Consider the following 27,304-nt stretch of genomic DNA (forward strand, 5'->3'; position numbering starts at 1 on the left):
AACAGGAACAAAAAAAAAAAAATCAAATTGTAGGAGTTCACACAACCTACTCATAGAGTACAAATCAATCGAGAGAAGTCTATATTTCATTCCAGAGCCCACCATACATGTAGATACACACATCTTTTATGTTGTATGGTGTATCTGCATTTTCAAAATTTTGGAATACTTCAGTTGTAGTAGGAGCAGAATGGTAATAATATATACTCCTTATGTCTATCTAGGGCTGTCACTGAGTGATTAGCAACAGATGTATGATCTCAGAGAGAAAAAAAAAATGAACTAAGTGAGAATTCCTCCTTTTTTTTTTTTTTCTTTTTTTTTTTGGTTTTCAAAGAGCTTTATTATGTCAAGTCAAAACATACATCACATAATGTCAAAGCAATTCAATCATTACAGAAAATCATGCAATAAACTAATCGCAGGACAGAACACCTCAGATTGAAAAAGCACTCGGTAGTATACATATAACTTGACATGTCTTAATATAACTTTCCAACAATCAAACAATTAACCATTTCCAAAAACATCTATGTTGCTGTGAATGACAGAGAAGTAATTTGTAATCACTAATCTGTAAATCTATGTGCAAGTTATAAAGAAAAAGGGTATACATATTGATAGATATAAATTCCTAAAGAGGTCTCTGTTATGTGTATCTCCTAGTAGGTATTGTTATAAGTGGAAGAAAAGGGAAGGATGATGGGTCTCATTGAGGAAGATTTAGAACAGCAGTGGGTTTTGAGGAATTTAAATATTTCTCCCAAAGCAGGCGTATGGACAAAAAGTCCTCTATTTTATGTAGTTTAGTGTAACGGTATTGTCCTAGTTCTATGGCGGTGGACACTCTATCCCGACAAAATTGTAGAGTTGGGAGAGTAGATTGTCTCCAGTAGTATGGGATATATCTTTTGGCCGTGTTGATCATTATAATGAGGAGTTTAAGTCTTAGTGAGCAGGTTATCTGTGGGATAAAGTTGAAAAGAACGGTCCATGGGGTATGTGGGAGAGAAGTTCCTATCACCAACTTCATTTCCTCTCTGATATCCGACCAATATGTTTGTGCGACAGGACATGACCACCATAAATTTACAAAAGTACCTTGTTGTGTACATCCTCTCCAACAATTGGTGTTAAAGCTTGGGAATAGTCTACCTAGTCTGTCTGGGGTGTAATGCCATCTACTGTGGAGTTTCATGTTCATTTCCGCTATGTTTATAGAGGAAGCAGAGGAGCTCATTTGTTTATATATTATTTTCCATGTTTTAGGTGGTTGTGAGTCGTTAGGCTCCCTCTCCCAACTAGTGGTATAGGATGGGGGTAACATAAGTATTCAAATGGAGTTAAAGGTCAGGTCAGATTGTGTTTCTCTACATGCGTTGAGAAGTAGTGCGCAAGTTGATGATATACTAGCCAATTATTCAGGACAGATCCCATTATTTCGACCACTTCTCCTTTGGGTTTCAATTTGCTGTTTTGTAAGAGTGAATGATGAGGTATCGCTTGAGTAAGAGTAGGGTTATCAGTACTACGTGATGTGATTTGAAATGGAGTTGTAGGATTATCTAAGAAGGGTGTTAGAGGAGAGAAGGGTGTTGAGATTTGTTTTCTGTCTTCTTAGAATTTTCACCCATACAGTAAACGTTTCTCGTACTAAAAAAGGAAGTTCTGGGTCTCCCCGTTCACGTTTAGTTGTAAGCCAACATCTACCCCCCAGTTGGCCTCCCTGTGTGAGTGCATGTTCTAAACCTATCCATTCCTTGTGATGAGCATGTCTACACCAGTCTACTATTCTGGTCATAAATGTGGCGTAGCGATACATTAATATGTTCGGGACTCCAAGTTCACCCTCTAGTTTAGTGCGGTATATGGTTTGTGTAGCGATCCGAGGGCGTTTATGATCCCAGATATATGAATTAATACATTTCTGTAGAGAATAGATGGTGGAATCAGGAATGGGGATGGGTAGTGCTTGAAGGACATAAAGGATTTTAGGAAGTATTACCATTTTAATAGCATTCACCCTGCCCAACCAGGAGACTGGTTTGTTGGACCATGAGTGTAGGGTAGCAATAATATGGTTTTTCAAAGGGCCAAAATTTAGGGGGGCTAGCTCTTGTAGGCGTGGTGAGATCATAATCCCTAGATATCTGAGTGTTATAGGTTGGTGTTTAAATTTATGTGAATGTAATATATGTAAGTCTTCAAGAGGCGTTTCTAAATTAATAAATTCGGATTTTGTATTATTGATACGAAAGTTAGACAACGTCCCATACTCTTGAAAAAGAGACAATAGGGAGGGGACAGAGGTGGAGAGATTTGTGAGTGTGAGTATAACATCGTCCGCGTATAAGGATATCTTATACTCCTGCCGACCTATGTTAATACCAGTGATCGAAGGTGTGGTTCTAATGTAAGTTGCTAAGACTTCCATTGCTAGGATGAACAGTGTTGGGGAGAGTGGGCACCCTTGTCTGGTGCCGTTATTTATGTAGAAGGAGGGGGACAAGGAATCATTTAATTTTATTTTAGCTGTGGGAGTATTGTACAATGCAAAAATCTTATGTATGAATTGGTCATCAAACCCGAACTTTCTCAAAGTCTGAGTGAGAAAAGGCCAACTGAGGAGGTCAAATGCCTTTTCGGCATCCAGTGACAGGATTATTGAGGGGATGTGGTTAGTTTTTGCATATTCTATAATATTTAGTATTTTGATGGTATTATCTCGGGCTTCCCTGCAAAGTAAAACCCACTTGGTTAGTATGTATAATATCTGGGATAATCTTGTTCAATCGAGTGGCAAGGATTTTAGCGTACAACTTAATGGAATTGAATATTTTTGTTAAATGGGGCACTAGGGTGTCTTTAAACGTCTGGTAGTATCTTGCGGAAAATCCATCTGGGCCCAGGCTTTTCCCTAGTTTTAACTCTTTTACTGCAAGTATAACTTCCTGTGGGGTAATGTGTGAATTGAGGTCCTTTAATTGCGAGCTAGTGATAGATGGAAGTTGACAATCTTGGAGAAATCATGAGGTATCTTGTGAGAGTTGAGCTAAGGGGATCTCAGAGTGTATATTATATAGGTTTGAATAGTAGGTTTGGAATACCTGAAGACTATCTGAAGTGGTTTTCTGAGGGGGTCTACCTGGGGTTTGTATTTCATATATGTGTGATTTAAGTTTTCTTTTCCTAAGGGTCCTGGCCAAATATTTACCTGCTCTGTTTCCTTCAAAATGAATCAAGCTGTTTGTTTTTCTTTTTTAAAGTATTGTATTCTATCTGAAGGAAGTCATCTAATGCCTTCCGTATGACTGCTATCTCAGAGAGAATGGAGGAGTTTGTTGGGGATAGTTTATGTTGGAGGTTCAAGTGTGAGAGTTTGGAGGTGAGATCGTGATATTTCTGTTTCTGTACTTTGTTAATAAGGGATTTTAATTTGATAAATTCACCTCTGAGGAAGCATTTATGTGCCTCCCAAACTGAGAACTGATTGGGTGTTGAGGGGGCGTTAATAAGAAAATATTCTTTCAGAGTTTCATCTAACTTTGCAACAATGTCAACATTACCCAGAAGGGTGTCATCTAACATCCAATGATAGCGATTTGTTGTGCGTTCCAGCCAGTTAATATGTAATTGAACCGCAGAATGATCAGACCATGTAGTAGGCGTAATGTCGCATTTGGTAATTTGAGATAAGCCCAGTTGGTTAGTAAATATATAGTCTATACGGCTATAAGACTGGTTGGGGTAGGAGTAAAACGTGTAGTCTCTCGCATCCCAGTGTAGATAATGCCACGTATCATATAAATAATGTAGTTTAAAGTGTTTCCAAAAATATGTAAGAAATTTAGTATTGGGTTTTGTGAGGGGGTTGCTGCTGTCTATTTGTGGTTGAAGTGGAAAATTAAAATCTCCTCCTAGGTAAACTGGACCTTTGGAGTCATCTAGCAACTTGTTAAACATTTTGATAAAAAATGGTTTTGGGGTAGTGTTGGGCGCATATACATTGACAAGGGTTATGGGTTGACCGTGGAGGTTGACCATGGAGGAGACCTATCAGGCCTAGAAACCTACCCTCTGCATCAGCTATCTTGTTCAAAAGTGTGAAAGGTAATGTCTTCTTGAGTAAAATACTGACGCCGCATTTTTTGGTAGGGCCTGAGATGTGGAAGTGTTGGGTATATGTGCAACCAAAATATATTGGCCAACAATTTTTTTTTAAAATCAGTTTCCTGTAGATAAATAATATCTGCTCCTCTTTTAGCTAGATCTGAGAGCGCCTTAGAGCGTTTACAGGGGGAGTTCAATCCCTTTGCATTTTGTGATAAAATAATCAGAGGGCGAGGTTCCTTACAGTATTGGGAAGCCATAGTTGAACTATATGTGTGTATAGGTTGAAGTTAGTGGAGTATACATTGTGTTAATAATGTAATAGATATATAAAGAGACCTCTTCTGCACATAAGATAAACAGTTTTGCACAGCATGCATATCTTACAACAAAAAAGAAAAAAACAATATAGTAAACATAGATAACAGAGTTTGGAATCAATAACTTGAAAAAATAAACACTTCTCTAAGTCTAATAATAGACATAAATTAGAGTAAAAGTTCTTAAGGGGGTAAATAAGAAAGAACGGATTTCCTGATATGTTTCTTTTACCTTAAATCCTGGGGAAAGTGTCAAACTATAGGTAGGTGACCTGGGGTATCACAGGGTTAAGTATGGTGATGGGGGGGGTAGAGGAGGAAGGAAAAGGTTCTGCATCAATACCATTACTATGGCAGGAAATAAATGTTGACAGCATTACCTGACGAAATGTCATACCCTTCGGGGTGCATGCCTTCAGTGGGTTGGTTCACATTAAAAAATATAGGGATCAGTCCTCTTCAGGGCTGAGACGGTGGGGAGATTTCTTTGAAGTCGTATCTCTTTGTTCTCTGGCTTGTCTGTGGTCTGGGTTTTTGCGTGGCATTTTGGTTTGCCACTTTGTGAGACTTGTCTTCATCCTTTTAGGCAATACTTGAGAAGAAGGTGGGACATGAGGTTCCATTGGAGGTTGGTCTGTATCCAGATCCTTGCAAAAGAATGGGATATCTTCAGGCTTGTGGCAGGTGTAGCGCCTGTCATTCTGTATCACCATTAAGTGGACGGAGAAACCCCACCGATATGGGATCTTCTTGTTTCGGAGTAAAGATGTGAGTGGAAGGAATTCCTTTCTTATCTGTAGTGTCCTTGTAGACAGGTCCTGGTAAAATTGTACCACGTTTCCCCGAAATTTAATGGGCTGATGTCTTCTTGATTGATTAAGAAACATCTTCTTCTCCAGAAAATTCTTAAATCTAATAATATCATCTCTGGGTGGAGCATTATCACGTGGGTTAGGTCTGAGAGCTCTATGGGCTCTTACCCATTGTATGTTGTTTGGGTAGGTGGGTTCCTTGATAGAGGTGAATAGGGATTGTAAATATTCATGAAAGTCTTTCGGAAGGATAGATTCAGGAATGCCATGAAGCCTTACATTTTTTCGTCTGCTCCTATTTTCTAAATCATCGATCTTATCCATCAATGTTGTGATTGTTTCCTGATGTGTTGAGATTGCATATGCATATGCTGGGTTTATTGTTAGCTGAAAAGCTGTTCAGTATTAGTTTTATCTCCTATGTATGTAGCCTGGCTTGTCCTCCCAGAGTTCTAATTTTAGTGATTGCTTTCTTGTTTATAGTATGTACTATGGGTACAGTGTTCTATATGTGCCCTGTGTGCAACTAAAGTGGCTAAATAGAAAATAAGGAATGCTAGGGTTTAAAGGGACATGAAACCCACATTTTTTCTTTCATGATTCAGAAAGAGAATGCAATTTTAAACATCTTTCTAATTTACTTCTATTATCTAATTTGTTTTATTCTCTTGATATTCTTTGCTGAAAAGCATATCTAGATATGCTCAGAAGATGCTGATTGGTTGCTGCACATAGAAGCCTCATGTGATTGGCTCACCCATGCGCATTGCCTTTTCTTCAACTAAGGATATCTAAAAAATGAAGCAAAATAAATAATACAAGTCAATTGTAATGTTGTTTAAATTTGTATTCTCTATCTGAATCATGAAAGAAAGAAAGATTTTGGTTTTAGTAACCCTTTAAACCCTTCTTCTTCCAACACTCACACTAAATGATGTATGACATCAAAGTTCTGTCTCAGCAGTTATAAGAAGCATATATCATTTAACATTCACATTACCTTTATGTGAGAGCTTGGGAAAGTCTCAACGGGGTTCACTGAGGGTATTTGTGAACGGAGCGCAGGTCTTTTCTGCTATGTAGTGTGCCGTAAATATGGTGTCTAATTTGGCGCCGTTCCAAGATGTGTGTAGCGGTCTTTCCCTCAGTTCTACCCGTATTGCAGAGACAAGGTAGGGGATGCAGTATGTTTTGCGGAGATGAGTATAGTGTCAACACTTCGGCTGCCGGATATGTGCTTGGGATTATCGGTTGCGTAGCTAAAGCTTCCAGTGGCGCGAGGTGCGGCCTGTCCTAAAGTTAGTGTTAGCGTGGTACCCGACCCTAAGGAGCAGTGAGAATATCCGTGGTCAAATTAGTGCCGGTCCATCTTCCCTCTTGTTACTCTGAAAGCTGCATGCTAGTATAGGTTTGTGAGAAAAGGTCGATATGTATACTGCAGGGTCTGTACTTGTTAGAGTTGCTCCAGGTCACTTAAAATTTATGTTTGGCTCAGTATAACAACCCAGGATTAGTGATAACGGAGATCCGTTTTACAGAGCACCGGAGTTACACAGCCATCTTAGCTGTAGCCAGGCTCCGCCCCCAGTGAGAATTCCTCTTTAATTATTATGTATGCCTCAACTAGATTTTACTAGCTAAAGACAACATTCAATCTTGGTTATCTATTAAACAATACTTAAAACTGTCAAATATTAGTTGACACAAATATTTTATTATCACAACAAGTAAAAATCAGTACAATACCTGAGATCAGAAGGTATCCGATAACACTATTTTAGTTCCCGTTCACTCTTATTTATATACATCTTAGACCAATCAGCTTAGTCCATACCTTAAAGGGACAGTAAACGCCAGAATTTTTGTTGTTTAAAAAGGTAGATAATCCCTTTATTACCCATTCCCCAATTTTGCATAACCAACACAGTTATAATAATATACTTTTTACCTCTCTGATTACCTTCCATCTATGCCTCTGCAAACTGCCCCCTTATTTCAGTTCTTTTGTCAGACATGCATTTCTAGCCAATCAGTGCTTGCTCTTAGGAGCTTCACGTGCCGGAGCTCAATGTTATCTATATGAAACACATAAACTAACGCCCTCTAGTGGTGAAAAACTGTCAAAATGCTTTCTGATTAGAGGCAGTCTTCAAGGTCTAAGAAATTAGCACATGAACCTCCTAGATTTAGCTTTCAACTAAAAATACCAAGAGAACAAAGCAAAATTGGTAATAAAAGTAAATTGGAAAGTTGTTTAAAATTACATGCCCTATTTAAATCATGAAAGATTTTTTTTTTACTTTACTGTCCCTTTAAGAGAGAGGCTAATTCTATACCTTAACATCCTTTATAAGACTAGATACATTTGCCTGATGTATAGATAATTCTATTTGAACTTTTACTCATTTGCGGTTTAATAGCATGACTTAATAGCAATTTAAAATACTTTTTTTCCTATCAGCACTAGTGTTTGACATGGACTGTTCTGAATGTCACTGTTTTAATGTAATGCCCTTCAAAGGGATTTAACCCATTGCTAACTAAATCCTGAATGTATTTTTTGCTAATACTATCTATAGTATAGTAAGATAGGAGCTTACCTTGAGATTGTTAAAACCTGTATCCCAATAAATTGTGGATATACAAAGAGACCCAGCGTTTTATAACTGCACATTCCATATTTTATAACTCCACAACTTCTATCCCCAATAACATGGTGTGTAAATGCATAATAATTCACAAACAAATCTGAGCATTCAAATGTATAGTATTAACTGTACATATCCATGCCTGTCACTCAATCAATCATGTACACAATGTGTATACACCAATCAAAAGCTCTGTATAAACGGAGATGAGCACCAGGGTCATTAAAACATGTAAAGCTCTGAGATAAAAAATACAGCTGCAACAAGCTGTTTTAATTCTTGTTTGTATTAAGTTTGCTTTAAATAGATATTCAGCCTCAACATGATGTATACTGAAATATCATTTTAAAATATAACATTCATTGTCGAAGTTATAAAATTAGAAAACCTTTTTAACTATGATTTAAAACTTGCACAGGGTAAGGCAAATAACCCACTCTACACATCCATATAGATTGCACATTTAAGAAGGGCTTCTAGTAGCACACACAAGCTATCGTAAGTATATGTGCCATCCTTACATTTGTTCCAAAAATAGGGTCTTACAATCCTCTTGGCTATGCAAAATCTCAGTCATCCATCACTTTACCAAGTGAATGCTAGTGAAGGCATCTTAGTCTAAAACATAGTCAATCACACTCTGTAGTACGGAAGCTGCTACAAGTAATGTAAATAACTTGCCTAACAAAGACCTGCTTGTGGTGCTAAAATGTACCACCAGTTATGGGTACTGCTAATACTTCACATATCATCTCTCCTTAATTTTCATTTTTAATAGTGCAAGCATGCTGCATTGTGTTTTATACCCTTAGTGTGTGATGACTAGCAAAGGGGTGTGAAATAACTTTACAGGCATTTCCTGTAGTAAGAGTTTCCACAAAAACAGAATTTATGTTTACCTGATAAATTTCTTTCTCCAACGGTGTGTCCGGTCCACGGCGTCATCCTTACTTGTGGGATATTCTCTTCCCCAACAGGAAATGGCAAAGAGCCCAGCAAAGCTGGTCACATGATCCCTCCTAGGCTCCGCCTACCCCAGTCATTCGACCGACGTTAAGGAGGAATATTTGCATAGGAGAAACCATATGGTACCGTGGTGACTGTAGTTAAAGAAAATAAAATATCAGACCTGATTAAAAAAACCAGGGCGGGCCGTGGACCGGACACACCGTTGGAGAAAGAAATTTATCAGGTAAACATAAATTCTGTTTTCTCCAACATAGGTGTGTCCGGTCCACGGCGTCATCCTTACTTGTGGGAACCAATACCAAAGCTTTAGGACACGGATGAAGGGAGGGAGCAAATCAGGTCACCTAAATGGAAGGCACCACGGCTTGCAAAACCTTTCTCCCAAAAATAGCCTCAGAAGAAGCAAAAGTATCAAACTTGTAAAATTTGGTAAAAGTGTGCAGTGAAGACCAAGTCGCTGCCCTACATATCTGATCAACAGAAGCCTCGTTCTTGAAGGCCCATGTGGAAGCCACAGCCCTAGTGGAATGAGCTGTGATTCTTTCGGGAGGCTGCCGTCCGGCAGTCTCGTAAGCCAATCTGATGATGCTTTTAATCCAAAAAGAGAGAGAGGTAGAAGTTGCTTTTTGACCTCTCCTTTTACCTGAATAAACAACAAACAAGGAAGATGTTTGTCTAAAATCCTTTGTAGCATCTAAATAGAATTTTAGAGCGCGAACAACATCCAAATTGTGCAACAAACGTTCCTTCTTTGAAACTGGTTTTGGACACAGAGAAGGTACGATAATCTCCTGGTTAATGTTTTTGTTAGAAACAACTTTTGGAAGAAAACCAGGTTTAGTACGTAAAACCACCTTATCTGCATGGAACACCAGATAAGGAGGAGAACACTGCAGAGCAGATAATTCTGAGACTCTTCTAGCAGAAGAAATCGCAACTAAAAACAAAACTTTCCAAGATAATAACTTAATATCAACGGAATGTAAGGGTTCAAACGGAACCCCCTGAAGAACTGAAAGAACTAAATTGAGACTCCAAGGAGGAGTCAAAGGTTTGTAAACAGGCTTGATTCTAACCAGAGCCTGAACAAAGGCTTGAACATCTGGCACAGCTGCCAGCTTTTTGTGAAGTAATACCGACAAGGCAGAAATCTGTCCCTTCAGGGAACTTGCAGATAATCCTTTTTCCAATCCTTCTTGAAGGAAGGATAGAATCCTAGGAATCTTAACCTTGTCCCAAGGGAATCCTTTAGATTCACACCAACAGATATATTTTTTCCAAATTTTGTGGTAAATCTTTCTAGTCACAGGCTTTCTGGCCTGAACAAGAGTATCGATAACAGAATCTGAGAATCCTCGCTTCGATAAAATCAAGCGTTCAATCTCCAAGCAGTCAGCTGGAGTGAAACCAGATTCGGATGTTCGAACGGACCCTGAACAAGAAGGTCTCGTCTCAAAGGTAGCTTCCAAGGTGGAGCCGATGACATATTCACCGGATCTGCATACCAAGTCCTGCGTGGCCACGCAGGAGCTATCAAGATCACCGACACCCTCTCCTGCTTGATCCTGGCTATCAGCCTGGGGATGAGAGGAAATGGCGGGAACACATAAGCTAGTTTGAAGGTCCAAGGTGCTACTAGTGCATCCACTAGAGCCGCCTTGGGATCCCTGGATCTGGCCCCGTAGCAAGGAACTTTGAAGTTCTGACGAGAGGCCATCAGATCCATGTCTGGAATGCCCCACAGGTGAGTGACTTGGGCAAAGATTTCCGGATGGAGTTCCCACTCCCCCGGATGCAATGTCTGCCGACTCAGAAAATCCGCTTCCCAATTTTCCACTCCTGGGATGTGGATAGCAGACAGGTGGCAGGAGTGAGACTCCGCCCAAAGAATAATTTTGGTTACTTCTTCCATCGCTAGGGAACTCCTTGTTCCCCCCTGATGGTTGATGTACGCAACAGTCGTCATGTTGTCTGATTGAAACCGTATGAACCTGGTCCTCGCAAGCTGGGGCCAGGCCTGGAGAGCATTGAATATCGCTCTCAGTTCCAGAATATTTATCGGTAGAAGAGATTCTTCTCGAGACCAAAGACCCTGAGCTTTCAGGGATCCCCAGACCGCGCCCCAGCCTATCAGACTGGCGTCGGTCGTGACAATGACCCACTCTGGTCTGTGGAACATCATCCCTTGAGACAGATTGTCCAGGGACAGCCACCAACGGAGTGAGTCTCTGGTTCTCTGATTTACTTGTATCTTCGGAGACAAGTCTGTATAGTCCCCATTCCACTGACTGAGCATGCACAGTTGTAATGGTCTTAGATGAATGCGCGCAAAAGGAACTATGTCCATCGCCGCCACCATCAACCCGATCACTTCCATGCACTGAGCTATGGAAGGAAGAGGAACGGAATGAAGTATCCGACAAGAGTCCAGAAGCTTTGTTTTTCTGGCCTCTGTTAGAAAGATCCTCATTTCTAAGGAGTCTATAATTGTTCCCAAGAAGGGAACCCTTGTTGACGGGGATAGAGAACTCTTTTCCACGTTCACTTTCCAGCCGTGAGATCTGAGAAAGGCCAGGACAATGTCCGTGTGAGCCTTTGCTTGAGGAAGGGACGACGCTTGAATCAGAATGTCGTCCAGGTAAGGTACTACTGCAATGCCCCTTGGTCTTAGCACCGCTAGAAGGGACCCTAGTACCTTTGTGAAAATCCTTGGAGCAGTGGCTAATCCGAAAGGAAGCGCCACGAACTGGTAATGTTTGTCCAGGAATGCAAACCTTAGGAACCGATGATGTTCCTTGTGGATAGGAATATGTAGATACGCATCCTTTAAATCCACCGTGGTCATGAATTGACCTTCCTGGATGGAAGGAAGGATAGTTCGAATGGTTTCCATCTTGAACGATGGGACCTTGAGAAATTTGTTTAAGATCTTGAGATCTAGGATTGGTCTGAACGTTCCCTCTTTTTTGGGAACTATGAACAGATTGGAGTAGAACCCCATCCCTTGTTCTCTTAATGGAACAGGATGAATCACTCCCATTTTTAACAGGTCTTCTACACAATGTAAGAACGCCTGTCTTTTTATGTGGTCTGAAGACAACTGCGACCTGTGGAACCTCCCCCTTGGGGGAAGTCCCTTGAATTCCAGAAGATAACCCTGGGAGACTATTTCTAGCGCCCAAGGATCCAGAACATCTCTTGCCCAAGCCTGAGCGAAGAGAGAGAGTCTGCCCCCCACCAGATCCGGTCCCGGATCGGGGGCCAATATTTCATGCTGTCTTGGTAGCAGTGGCAGGTTTCTTGGCCTGCTTTCCCTTGTTCCAGCCTTGCATTGGTCTCCAAGCTGGCTTGGCCTGAGAAGTATTACCCTCTTGCTTAGAGGACGTAGCACCTTGGGCTGGTCCGTTTTTACGAAAGGGACGAAAATTAGGTCTATTTTTTGCCTTGAAGGGCCGATCCTGAGGAAGGGCGTGGCCCTTACCCCCAGTGATATCAGAGATAATCTCTTTCAAGTCAGGACCAAACAGCGTTTTCCCCTTGAAAGGAATGTTTAGTAGCTTGTTCTTGGAAGACGCATCAGCCGACCAAGATTTCAACCAAAGCGCTCTGCGCGCCACAATAGCCAACCCAGAGTTCTTAGCCGCTAACTTAGCCAATTGCAAAGAGGCGTCTAGAGTGAAAGAATTAGCCAATTTGAGAGCATTGATTCTGTCCATAATCTCCTCATAAGGAGGAGAGTCACTATCGAGCACCTTAAGCAGTTCATCAAACCAGAAATATGCGGCAGTAGTGACAGGGACAATGCATGAAATGGGTTGTAGAAGGTAACCCTGCTGAACAAACATCTTTTTAAGCAAACCTTCTAATTTTTTATCCATAGGATCTTTGAAAGCACAACTATCCTCTATGGGAATAGTGGTGCGTTTGTTTAAAGTAGAAACCGCTCCCTCGACCTTGGGGACTGACTGCCATAAGTCCTTACTGGGGTCGACCATAGGAAACAATTTTTTAAATATGGGGGGAGGGACGAAAGGAATACCGGGCCTTTCCCATTCTTTATTAACAATGTCCGCCACCCGCTTGGGTATAGGAAAAGCTTCTGGGAGCCCCGGCACCTCTAGGAACTTGTCCATTTTACATAGTTTCTCTGGGATGACTAAATTTTCACAATCATCCAGAGTGGATAATACCTCCTTAAGCAAAATGCGGAGATGTTCCAATTTAAATTTAAATGTAATCACATCAGATTCAGCCTGCTGAGAAATGTTCCCTAAATCAGTAATTTCTCCCTCAGACAAAACCTCCCTGGCCCCCTCAGATTGGGTTAGGGGCCCTTCAGAGATATTAATATCAGCGTCGTCATGCTCTTCAGTAACTAAAACAGAGCAGCCACGCTTACGCTGACAAGGGTTCATTTTGGCTAAAATGTTTTTGACAGAATTATCCATTACAGCCGTTAATTGTTGCATAGTAAGGAGTATTGGCGCGCTAGATGTACTAGGGGCCTCCTGAGTGGGCAAGACTCGTGTAGACGAAGGAGGGAATGATGCAGTACCATGCTTACTCCCCTCACTTGAGGAATCATCTTGGGCATCATTGTTATTATCACATAAATCACATTTATTTAAATGAATAGGAATTCTGGCTTCCCCACATTCAGAACACAGTCTATCTGGTAGTTCAGACATGTTAAACAGGCATAAACTTGATCAGAAAGTACAAAAAACGTTTTAAAATAAAACCGTTACTGTCACTTTAAATTTTAAACTGAACACACTTTATTACTGCAATTGCGAAAAAACATGAAGGAATTGTTCAAAATTCACCAAATTTTCACCACAGCGTCTTAAAGCCTTGAAAATATTGCACACCAATTTTGGAAGCTTTAACCCTTAAAATAACGGAACCGGAGCCGTTTTAAGCTTTAAACCCCTTTACAGTCCCTGGTATCTGCTTTGCTGAGACCCAACCAAACCCAAAGGGGAATACGATACCAAATGACGCCTTCAGAAGTCTTTTATAAGTATCAGAGCTCCTCTCACATGCGACTGCATGCCATGCCTCTCAAAAACAAGTGGGCAACACCGGCGCGAAAATGAGACTCTGCCTATGCTTTGGGAAAGCCCCTAAAGAATAAGGTGTCTAAAACAGTGCCTGCCGATATTATTATATCAAAATACCCAGATAAAATGATTCCTCAAGGCTAAATATGTGTTAATAATCAATCGATTTAGCCCAGAAAAAGTCTACAGTTTAAATAAGCCCTTGTGAAGCCCTTATTTACAATCGTAATAAACATGGCTTACCGGATCCCATAGGGAAAATGACAGCTTCCAGCATTACATCGTCTTGTTAGAATGTGTCATACCTCAAGCAGCAAGGGACTGCAAACTGTTCCCCCAACTGAAGTTAATTGCTCTCAACAGTCCTGTGTGGAACAGCCATGGATTTTAGTTACGGTTGCTAAAATCATTTTCCTCATACAAACAGAATTCTTCATCTCTTTTCTGTTTCTGAGTAAATAGTACGTACCAGCACTATTTGAAAATAACAAACTCTTGATTGAATAATGAAAAACTACAGTTAAACACTAAAAAACTCTAAGCCATCTCCGTGGAGATGTTGCCTGTACAACGGCAAAGAGAATGACTGGGGTAGGCGGAGCCTAGGAGGGATCATGTGACCAGCTTTGCTGGGCTCTTTGCCATTTCCTGTTGGGGAAGAGAATATCCCACAAGTAAGGATGACGCCGTGGACCGGACACACCTATGTTGGAGAAAGGGACATTATTACCCTATTCACCTATTCATCATTACACTGAATAATTTTACTTTTATTCCAGCAACAATACCTTATTGAATTCAGACCCTCTTTTTTTTTTTTTTAAGTCTCCTTCTCTGAGTGGCATCTGTTCGAGCCAATCAGAGGCTCACCATGCGTCCCACGTAAATATCTATCTCCATGCTCCCATGCTCTGAATGCTCATCGTATTGAAATGTGCATGCGCTACAACTTACGCTAATTGCACATCAGAAGAAAGGAATTAGCTGCTTCGCTAACAGTAAACAGTGAATAAACCGCGAAAGATATTTTACTACTTCTGATGCGCAAGTTGTAGCGCATGCACGTTTCAATACAATAACAGCGTTCAGAGCACGGGAGCATTGAGATAGATATTTACATGGGGCGCATGGTGAGGCTCTGATTCACTCGAACAGTTGCCACTCAAAGAAGGAGACTTAAAAAACTGAGAGAGGCTGAATTCAATAAGGTATCGTTGCTGGAATAAAAGTAACATTATTCAGTGTAATGATGAATAGGTTGCGTTGTGGCTGAATTCCTCAAGTCCAAGCTTCTGACACTTCCTTACAAGGATAAGACATTATTTGGTCCTGGTCTGGCAGGAATATTCCTGATATTACGGGTGGAAAAGGGTCTTTTCTACCACAAGACAAGGAGAATAGTCCTAAAGGAAGTCAGGGTAGAAACCTGCAGCTGAGTCTAAATCATCATGAAGGGTTTGCCCCTTATCCGGGATCGGACCAAGTGGGGAGCTGAATTTATCTGTTTTTCTTCAAGCATGGTTATGAGTTGTCCCAGATAGGCTGTGGACATAGTATCTCAGAGTTAATAAATAGAATTAAAACTTTCCTCCCAGAGGCAGGTTACACCTCATGTTTTTCTGCAGTCCAGATAAGAGAGGCATTTTTTGAATTGCATTTGGGACCTTTCTACCCTGGGAGTGATAGTCCCAGTTCCTGCAGGGAACAGGGTTTAGGATTCTATTCATACCTGTTCGTGGTTCCTGAAAAAGAGGGATTATTTTCGTCTTTTTCTAGACCGAAAGTGTCTCAACAAGTTGTCTCAGGGCTCCATCCTTCAAATTAGAAACCATTGGTTCCTTCCTTTCTTCCTTTGGTCCAAGAGGGTCAGTTCATGATGAACATAGACCTGGAGGACACGTATCTTCAAGTTCCTCAGATTTGCCTTTCTGGACAAACACTTTCAGTTTGTGGTTCTTCCCTTTTGGCCTTGCCACGTCGCACAGAATTTTTTGTATGGTTCTGGGGCTATCTTGGCAGTGATCAGGTTTTGGGGAATTGCTGTGGTGCTCTTCCTGGATGACATATTGGTTCAGGCGCCATCTTTTCAACAAGCAAACTCTCATACAGAGATCTTGTTGTCTTTTCCTTGTTTCCACAGTTGGGAAGTGAATCTGGAAAATGAGTTCCCTTGTTCCAGCTACAGGGGTAGTTTCTTAGGGACCATATTAGTTTCCCTATCTCTGAAAATATTTTACAGTGGTCAGAAAATTAGGTTTCTTTCCTCTTGCCCCTCTCTGCAGCTGTTCGGCCTTCAGTGGCTCAATGTATGGAGGAAATTGGTCTGATGGCTGTTTCTTTGGACATCATTCCCTTTGCTCGATTCCATCGGAGAGTTCTGCTTTAATGCATGCACGGATAGTGGAACGGGGATCATGCGGAGATCTAGATCTGTCGACATGGGATTCTCTTCCGTGGTGGTTTTCTCAGGAGCATCTGTCTCAGGACACATGCTTCCGGAGACCTCCCTGGGTAATATTGACCACGGTTGCCAGCTTGTAGGGCTGGGGAGCAGTACGGGACTCGTTGATGGCGCTAGGTCTATGGGCCATAAACTCTTCCCATAACCATCTTGGAGTTGAAAGCGATCTACAATGTTCTGATGGCTTGGCATCAGTTGTCCTTAGATCGGTTTATCAGGTTCTAGTTGAACATTTTCACCTCAGTGGTTGACTTCAACCATCTGGGAGAAACCTGGAGTTGTTTAGCCATGATGGAGGTGGCGTGGATTGTTCAGTGTGCAGATGTCCACAATTGCTGCCTATCTACTATTAACATTCCAGGAGTGGATACTGGGAGCAGTCTTCTTGAGCAGTTGGTCATTGCATCCCGAGGAGGGACGCTGCTCCTGGAGGTGTTCTCCTGGTTAACTGTCAAATAGGGGGTGCCGGATCAGATGGCAGAACGCCAAGCTTCCAAGGTACGTTTATAGGTCAAGAGGATCCGCAGGCTGCCCTGATATATGCTCTGGCGGTTCCATGGGATTTCAATCTAGCATACCTGTTTTCCTCAGTTTGTTCTCCTTCCACGAGTCATTGCTCGTATCAAATAGGATAGAGCATCGGTAATATGAATAGCTCCTGCATGGTCTCGCAGGATCTGGTATGTAGACCTAGTGGAGATGTCCTCTCCTCTACCTTGGTGTTTGTTCCTGAGGAAGGTCTTTTCTAATTCAGGGTCCTTTTCTTCATCCAAATTTCTCTGAAGCTCTTTGCTTGGAGATTGATCACTTAGTTCTGTCTAAGCATGGGTTTTCTGAGTCAATCTTTGAGACCATGATTCAGGCTCACAAGCTTGTTTCTGGTAACTTTTACCATAAGGTATGGCGTAATTACCTTTATTGGGGTGAATCCAAGGGCTACTCTTGGAGTAGGGTCAGGATTTACTTTTTTTTTTTACAGGTAGGTTTGGAGAAGGGTTTTTCAGTCATTTCTGAAGGGTCAGATTTCTGCATTATTATTTTGTTACACAAGAGTCTGGCGGATGTGCCTCGGTTAGATTCAGGCCTGTGTTTAAGTCTGTTGCTCCTCCTTGGAGCCTTAACCTTGTTCTTAAGGTTTTGCAGCAGGCTCCGTTTGAGCCATTGCATTTCATAGATATAAAGTATTCTCTTGGAAGGTTTTGTTTCTTTTTGTTATCTTATCTGCTAGGAGAGTTTTGGAACTCCCGGCTTTTGTAGTGTGATTCGCCTTATATGATTTTTCGTAATAAGCTGATTTTTCCTTAAGTGGTTTCAGATAGATTTATTAATTGGGAGATTTTTTTGCCTCTTCTTCTTTTCCTAATATTTATATTCATTGGGAATGTTTGTTGTTGCACAACTTGGTTGTTGTGTGTGCTTTAAAGTTCTCTGGGAATTGTAAGGGTCAGATCTTCTTTTTATCTCTGGTTGAGAAGTACAATTCGTTTTACTTTTCAGATTGCTGGTCAGCAGCTTTCTGGAAGAATTACGGCTCATTCCACTAGGGCTGTCTCCTCTTCTTGGGCTTTCAAAAATGAAGCTTCTGTGGAACAGTTTTGCAAGGCTGCAACTTGGTCTTCTTGCATATTTTTTCAAAATTTTATAATGGTGATATTTTTGCCTCGACTGAGGCTTCTTTTGGACAGAAGCGGTTGTGTCTTCTGTTTTGGTCTGCCTGTCTTGTTTTCCCTCCCTAGTCATCTGTGTCCTCTAGCTTTGGGTATTGGTTCCCACTAGTAATTGATGACGTTGTGGACTCACCATATCTTAGGAAAGAAAACAAAATGTATGCTCACCTGATAAATATATTTATTTCCAGATATGGCGAGTCCACGACCTCACCCTTTTTCTCTTAAGACAGTTATTTTTTTTTTAACTAAACTTCAGGCACCTCTACACCTTTTGTGTTATTCCTTATTTCCGTTTTCCTTTCGGTCGAATGACTGGGGTTTATGGGTAGGGGAGTGACACTTAACAGCTTTGCTGTGGTGCTCTTTGCCTCCTCCTGCTGGCCAGGAGGGATATTCCCACTAGTAATTGATGACGTGGATTCACCATATCCGGAAATAAATACATTTATCAAGGAGGCATAAATAAAAATAAAAAATTCCCTGGCTGTAATTCACAATTTTCTCTGCCTGTGTCTTTGGTTTAGTTTTTGTGTTTTTAAAATGCAAATAATAGTCTATTTAAAACAACAAATCACATTTCTTGTTACAGTATTGTACTATCTTTCTGAGGTTAATGTGCATATAAAAGTATTAAGATTCATATGACAGACATTTTTTAGGTTGCATGAATAAATTGTATTATGACATGTAAATATTGTCTAATTGACTATGTATGTTTTTCTAGGTGGCACTAGTGAAACTGAATGCATGCTAAGTCATCCTGTACGAAAACACCTGCGTAAAGCTAGACTTGAGCTTCTTCACAAGGAATATGAGGTATATTTTCAGTTGCAGTCATTTTAAGATCTTTTAATTTTCTTCATTCATTATTATTAACCCCATTCGCTACCAGGAATTTCAGAGAAAAACTTGCACACAATACCGGAAATTTTGTTAGCGATTTTTTTCAATCACTCCATTTAAACTGAAATAGAACCTTGTGGGTTTTTTATTATTATTTAAATTATATTATTTATATATGAATTAAAAAATAATTATTGATCTAGGCTTATTTTGGCATTTTTTGCCACAGTTTTACAGCCAAATGCAACCATTTAAAAAAAAAATTTAGGTTTCTCACATAAATTATTCACATACCGCTTGTGCAGTCTATCTGTATCTAATCCTTTCCAGACAGCCCCACACACACACACTGGTCAGCACCATCTTAGATACTCACAGACAATTTGCCAATATGCAATTTTAGGGCTTTTAATTGTTTTTATTTTTGCACTGTAGGGATCCCTCTCCTCTATCTAGTAGCAGCCATAGTAGGGGCAAGTACCCAGTTTATAGAAATGTCATCATTTTTTTAAAATGTATTTATTTAACAAAAAAGTTTTCTGTAGTGATCCCTCCTGTCACAACACTTTTTCTGTAGTGTAGGGAACCCTTCCCTCCCACGGCATCACCGCAAGTTGATTCAAACAGTGACAGAGTATCAGTTCTTCCTTGCCATATGAAGGCAGATGCCTTCTGCCCCTGGCTGCAGTCTCCGCTGTCAAAACGGACAGCGGGGTCCACCGCATGCGCCAGAGTGTTGGATGTAGGTACTGAGCAAAGTACTGTGTGACATAATGCCTACATCCAGTTGGCTTATGGGGTTAAAATATTTGCCTTATAAAGCTTTGCTTTAAAGTGACCTAAAAGATAAATCATTCTTTAATTTGCTTGCATGTTTTCTTATTGCACTACTTACCATAAAGGGGTTAAACACACAAGAAAAATCTAAATGTAGCTGGTAGGGGTGAAAGATGGGACAGCGCTTATAAACATAATACAATATGCACAGAAATGTATCTGTACCCGGTACAGATACATTTCTGTGCATATTGTATTATGTTTATAAGCGCTGTCCAATCTTTCACAGTTGTTTGAAAGTGTGTGTGTGTGTATATATATATATATATTTGGAGGTAAAAATAGAGTCCTAAGCAGTTCATCTCCAGCACTAACCAATCCCTGTAAATTAAGTGGATATACTCCCTAAACAGTGACAAGTCCCCCAATAGCTAAATAATAATGATTATTAACCAACGCTAAATAGCATCCATACACTACACGAAAAGGCATAAAATTCAGTGTTTATTGGAGTTCACAAAAGCCATTAGTAAACAATATTATTGGATTGACTCAATACTCCTATCATAGTGCACTATGATCATACAATCCCCTCTGAAATATTGCATGCAAATAATACAAATAATTATCCAAATTGTACATCAAATAATTCCTAAATAATAGATGAACGCCTGTTAGATTCACAGGTCACAGTCAAAGTTCCAGATCTATGATGGAGGAGAAATATCCAATATTGAAATGTTCCATATACTTATATGAATGAATGAATGAATGGAGTAAGCCTGGGTATTAACAGGATAGCTCAATAGCAGTACCCTTATTTTAAATTCAGCTTGGCGTTTATAGCAATCCCACAGTATGGCTACGATAATCCTGTGATTCAGCAACATTAAACACTGTGTATGTCAGCGTGATCCGCCGTAGCGGCGTATCTGTGGTTCGCCATTCTCTCTCTGTGTGCCTGATGTCTTACCCACATAAAAACGGGAACCGGGACATACTAACAAATATACAACAAATGTGGTTGTACATGTTATTGAGTGTCTGACATACTGCCTGTTGGTATGGGGATGATGGAACATTTTTGTGCTGATAAGTCCATTGCAGGTGGTGCATCCTAGACAGCGGTATGATCCCTTGATGTTGATATGGGCCCAAGGTCTGTAACTGGCCTTAGGGTCTGTCCTGACCAATAAGTCCCTTAAATTCGTACCCCTTCTGTAGCCAACCATAGGTGTCATATTGTTGCTAAAATGCAATTTAGGATCTGTGGCCACTATGGGTCAATGTGTCCGGAGAGATTGCCCTATGTTTCTGGTGGTAGGTGAAAAAGTGGTTGCCATGATCAGTTTTTCTTCTTAAGTGTGTCTTGGTTTCTTGACTAGGAGTTCTGCCTGCGTGTATTGTGACACCTCCCTGGTCATCTCCATAATTAGATGTGCTTTATAGCCCCTTTGTGCAAATTTATCTCCCATCTCAGTCAACTGGGAGACTCCCACAGCATTATCTGAATTGTTTTGTATGGTTCTAATTAGTTGGGACTTCAAAATACCCCTCAGTAGTGCAGGGGGGTGATAGCTATTGGCTCGTAGAAGGGAGTTCCTATCTGTTGGTTTATTGTATAGTGTACAACCTAAGCCCTGTGCTGTCTTATCTATCCTTAGGTCAAGAAAGTTAATGGCTTGTTCATCCGCCGTGATCTTAAACCTGACCGTGGTTTTTGTGCTGTTAAGTGCCTCAACCCACACATGGAGATCATCCAGGCCCCCTCGCCATATCAAGAAAATATCATATATTGTAAAATACAATAGATGTATCGCGTTTTCCCCATAGGTACAAATTTTCAAAATGTGACATGAAAATGTTTGCATAAGAGGGGGCCATGGATGATACCATGGCGGTACCTGCTGTTTGCAAATAGAACCTGTCTTCAAATCTAAAATAGTTTTTATGAAGACAGAATTCCATTAGTGACAACAAAAACTCAACAGGTGGACCCTAATATAGAGGGTTGTTAGGGAGGTGTTCCCTGACCGCCTCCAATCCTTCTATGTGTGTTATGATTGTGTAGAGACATTTGTGTGTGAAAGGAGGTCTGTTGGAGTGCTCTCCGTGTCAGATGTCTGCGCAGTGTGCACAGCAAGTCCTGATGTGGTGTAGCTGGGGGCTGTAACCATGAAAACTGCACGCCACTGCAAAGCATAAGGACAGATTGATCCTGACACAAATGCTGTCGGCTCGGCTGCTTTGTTAAAGAGGTGGGGTCACGTGATGTTGCACAATGACATCACTGACCCCCTGAATCTATTCAGATTTGCACTGCATCGATGCAGCATCAGTAACGGTTGCATCGCCATGCATCACGGAATCTATTATTTTCAGCACCCCTAGTAGCTGGTGGCCCGGCTACTTTATTGATAATCACATATTTGCAGTCCCTGGTTTGCTCATTGTTTGTGTTTAGCTCCAGATCAATAGAGCATTGCAATTCTGGAGCTTAGGTTACGTATGTGCAGGGGTTAAGCACAAATGGTTTAACAATTTCTCGTTATGATAACTATCAGCCTGTTAACAACTGCTCATAAGACCCTTTTACTTATTAATACTTTTACCATCAGCCATTTTGATTATCGGCAGCACTTTTTACATTAACCTATATGTAACGTGAGTCCTCTTGGCTTGATGAAAATCAAATTCTTGATACTTAATAGCATTTTTATAATGTCATTTCCATCCTAATGGAAGGAGAGTCCACTGCTTCATTCATTACTTGTGGGAATTAAGAACCTGGCCACCAGGAGGAAGCAAAGACACCCCAGCCTCTCGGTGAGAGCATGGGTGAAAGTTAGAGTCCGGATATGCAGGGAGAGTCTTTCTGCGAACCCATCCCGACTCAGTTTAACAGCTCCATTAGCAATCGGTGTTGACGAGTTTCGCTGCCTGCTTTTCTTCTCTCAAGTCCATGTCAGGAGTGATGCTACTACCCTGTCGCACTTGAAAGGCCGTGCTCCTGTTCCTCAAAGTGTATTCTAGTAAGATTGTTTTTTATATATATATATATATATATATAGATATAGATATAGATATAGATATATAGATATAGATATATAGATATAGATATAGATATATAGATATATAGATATAGATATAGATATATATATATATATATATAGATATAGATATATATATAGATATATTAAAATCCTCCATGTCTCAAAATTAAATCAATGTAAATATTTGTATAGGAAATTAGCACATCTAGGCAAGTATCCCCGCTTGCTTTTCCCCAGAATTTCTTAATCTACAATGTTACCAATGCACAAGAGAATCGTGGGTAAGATATGCAAATTAGATATGCAAATTCTCCTTTTTTTTTGCTTCAAAATACTGTTTTGACACAGCGATCCTTTTAACAGGATTATTACAGCAAACCAGAAATCACTCGCTAGACAAGCCTGTTTCGTTCTTTTTGGAACTCGTCAGTAGGAGATATATTTCTGGTTGCTGCATTGGTAAAGCTATTTTCATGGTTAAACCAAAATTCATTAAAATTATGGGGGGACAGTATTTTTGAAGCAAAAAAACTGAGAATTTGCATATCTTACCCACGATTCTCTTGTGCATTGGTAACATTGTATATTAAGAATTTCTGGGGAAAAGCAAGCGGGGATACTTGCCTAGATGTGCTAATTTCCTATGCAAATATTTACATTGATTTTATATATATAGAGCTGTGGCCTCTTCTTGGGCCTTTAAGAATGAGGCTTCTATGGAGCAGATTTGTAAGGCGGCCACTTTGTCTTCCTTACATACTTTTGCAAAATTTTAAAAATTTGACGATTTTGCTTCGGCGGAAGCATCTTTTTTGAAAAAGGGTTCTGCAGGCTGTGGTGCCCTCAGTATAGGGTCCGCCTTCTTTTACCCTCCCGTCCTTATCTTTTTTTTTTTCTTCTTTTCATTTAGTGTCCTCCTAGAGCTTGGGTATTTGTTCCACAAGTAATAAATGAAGCAGTGGACTCTCCTCCAATAAAGATGGAAAACATAAATTATGATTACCTGATAATTTCATTTTCATCTGTGGGAGGAGAGTCCACTGCATCCGCCCGTTTTTCCGGTGGGCGGACCTAAATTTATCATTAATCTCCTGGCACCATTTATACCCTGATATTTCTCCTACTGTTCCTTGTTCCCTTGGCAGAATGTCTGTGGTATGAGGGGAGTGGGGGAAGTATTTAAGCCTTTGGCTGGGGTGTCTTTGCCTCCTCCTGGTGGTGAGGTTCTTAATTCCCACAAGTAATGAATGAAGCAGTGGACTCTCCTCCCACAGATGGAAAATAAATTATCAGGTAAGCATAATTTATTTTTTTTACTTGCCAAATTCCTCAACTAAAATGACTTGATAATCTCAGGTTAACCTTTTTAAATTTAAAAACTTTATATTAAAAAAACTTAAACATGGGCAAAACACATTGAAATTACCCACTGCTATAATGGATTATGATAGTGTTTGTATTTGTTTTGGTGTTTTTTCTTACTATCTGCTCAGTAAGGGTTAAAATATTAGTAACAAGCACATTGACACTAATAAAAATCAGCAAAAACAATAACCCAACAAACACACCTACCCACTATACTGATACTGCCCCTATTGAAATTCTTAAAAAGACATATATCTATTAGCATCACCGTACACTCCATTTAACCTGTGATGTAATCACCAAACCCAAGAAATTGGGGGGGGGATACATTTGTCCTTAATCATGCACTTTTGGTTTTAGGATAATTATATATGGAGATTAACAATTTTGTGTTTTTGAGGGGTAAAATTGAGCTTGAGGGGTATTAGTGGCAGAAGCTTTGTAGTATTGTGATCACTTAACACACTGCCGATACCGACCAAGTTTGAAAAATTACTATTTTCCAAAAACAAGCAGAAGATTATGATCAACTCCAAAGTTCTCTGGAAACAGTGGTAATAATAAAATGTTTAAGAAAAAAGGTATAGAACTTCCTTAGATGTATCCTAAAGCTATCCCAAGGCTACAGTTATTTCTCCCAATAACGGTTATAAAGAATGAAATCTAGAAAATGTGGGGATGGGATGCACTAAAGAGCCTAGGGTATGGATATATTATGGATCAAATAAATGCAATATGGCTCAAATGAATGCAATATTACAACATATGTGAATTAAGAGTTTTCTTCTATAAGGTACGACGAGTCCACGGATTCATCCTTGTGGGATATTATCCTCCTGCTAACAGGAAGTGGCAAAGAGCACCACAGCAGAGCTGTCTATATAGCTCCTCCCTTAGCTCCACCCCCCAGTTATTCTCTTTGCCTTCTCTAAGTACTAGGAAGGGTAAAGTGAAAGAGGCGATAAAATATTAATTTTTATTTTCTTCAAGCAAGAGTTTTTTATCTTAAATGGTACCGGTGTGTACTATTTACTCTCAGGCAGCAGATGGATGAAGACTTCTGCCTGGAGGCTGATGATCTTAGCATTTGTCACTAAGATCCAGAGCAGTTCCCACAGAGGCTGAGGGGTACAAGAAACTTCAGTGTGAGGAACGTTTTCATGCTATATAGCAGTGAGGTATGTTCAGTCATTTTTTCTGGAGAGACTGTGTATTTCAGAAAGGCTGACAGTATCCCCCTGAGGGTAAGGGTAAGCAGTAATCCTAAGAGTTATAGAAGGGTATTACTAAGCTTGCATAAGGGGCTAATTAAAAAATGGTTGACACTGAGTTTTTGAATGTTTGTGGGCAAACGATTTGTGAACTAGGAGTGCTGTTAATGTTTTTTTGGGCAATAACGTTTTTTGGCAACTTTATTGAGGTTACACTTAGCTTATTTTTTGGGTCTCAGAACCCACATGGCTAGTTTAAAACCGCTCTGGTGCAGTTCTTTGAGGCTGTAAAAACATCGAGTGAGATGGGCGGGGCCTATTTTCGCGCCTCAGATGCACAGTTGTATTTACTTTAACTTAAGCTTTAACCCCATTTTTCCAATCCCTGAGGGCAGGTTATCAATCTGGTTTGCACAATAAAGGGTTAAATGTTTGTTTTTCTTGTGGGGCAAACTTAATTACACAAACTGAGTCTTATATCAAAAATTTGAAAAGATTGGTGTATTTTAAAGCAGTTTTGCAGAACGTGTATGCTTTTTTTCTCTTAAAGGCGTAGTACCGTTTTTTAAGATATTTTTTCACTAAATAAAGTGTTTTCAAGCTTGTTTGTAGTCATTACTAGCCTGTTCAACATGTCTGACATTGAGGAAAGTCAATGTTCAATATGTTTAGAAGCCATTGTGGAACCCCCACTTAGAATGTGTCCCTCATGCACTGAAAGGTCAATAAATTGCAAAGAACATATTTTAGCTACGAAAAGTATGTCGCAGGATGATTCTCAGTCAGAAGGGAATCAGGTTATGCCATCTAATTCTCCCCATGTGTCACAACCATTAACGCCCGCACAAGCGACGCCAAGTACTTCTGGTACGTCTAATTCTTTCACCCTGCAAGATATGGCCGCAGTTATGAATACTACCCTCACAGAGGTTTTATCTAAGCTGCCTGGGTTGCAGGGGAAGCGCAGTAGGTCTGGTGTGAGAACAAATGCTGAGCCCTCTGACGCTTTATTAGCCATATCTGATGTACCCTCAAAATGTTCTGAGTTGGGGGTGAGGGATTTGCTGTCTGAGGGAGAGATTTCTGATTCAGGAAAGATGTTCCCTCAGACAGACTCAGATATGACGGCTTTTACATTTAAACTAGAACACCTCCGCTTGTTGCTCTGGGAGGTTTTAGCGACTCTGGATGAGTGTGACCCTATTGTAGTTGCAGAGAAATTGTGTAAAATGGACAGATTTCTAGAGGTTCCTGCCTACACTGATGTTTTTCCGGTCCCTAAGAGGATTTCGGACATTGTTACTAAGGAGTGGGATAGACCAGGTATTCTGTTCACTCCCCCTCCTACTTTTAAGAAAATGTTTCCCATATCAGACACCATGCGGGATTCATGGCAGACGGTCCCTAAGGTGGAGGGAGCTATTTCTACCCTGGCTAAGCGTACAACTATACCTATTGAGGACAGTTGTGCTTTCAAAGATCCTATGGATAAAAAATTAGAGAGTCTCCTAAAGAAAATATTTGTTCATCAGGGTTTTCTTCTCCAACCTATAGCGTGCATTGTTCCTGTAACTACTGCAGCTGCTTTTTGGTTCGAGGCTCTTCAGGTTGAGACCCCATTAGATGATATTCTGGATAGAATTAGGGCTCTCAAGCTAGCTAATTCTTTCATTACAGATGCAGCTTTTCAACGGGCTAAATTAGCGGCAAAGAATTCAGGTTTTGCCATTTTATAGCGTAGAGCGTTATGGCTTAAGTCCTGGTCTGCTAATGTGTCATCAAAATCTAAGCTTTTAGCCATCCCCTTCAAAGGTAAGACCCTATTCGTGCCTGAACTGAAAGAGATCATTTCAGACATCACTGGAGGGAGAGGCCACGCCCTTCCTCAGGATAAGACAAATAAGATGAGGAATAAACAAAATAATTTTTGTTCCTTTCGAATCTTCAAAGGTGGTCCCTATACCTCTTCCCCTGCTGCAAAACAAGAGGGGAATTTTGCTCA

At 40.4% G+C, this 27,304-nt stretch overlaps 1 protein-coding gene across 1 annotated transcript in view; it reads left to right on the forward strand.

Annotated features, from left to right (window-relative positions):
* The window catches only part of OBI1 (ORC ubiquitin ligase 1), a 188,669-nt gene that overhangs the window by 40,502 nt on the left and 120,863 nt on the right, over window positions 1-27,304 (forward strand). Inside the window, exon 3 of the mRNA XM_053707850.1 lies at window positions 18,778-18,869. Coding sequence (XP_053563825.1) covers window positions 18,778-18,869 — 92 coding nt within the window. The remainder of the gene's footprint in view (window positions 1-18,777; window positions 18,870-27,304) is intronic.

The sequence above is a fragment of the Bombina bombina genome, chromosome 3, assembly GCF_027579735.1.
Source record: "Bombina bombina isolate aBomBom1 chromosome 3, aBomBom1.pri, whole genome shotgun sequence".
NCBI lineage: Eukaryota > Metazoa > Chordata > Amphibia > Anura > Bombinatoridae > Bombina > Bombina bombina.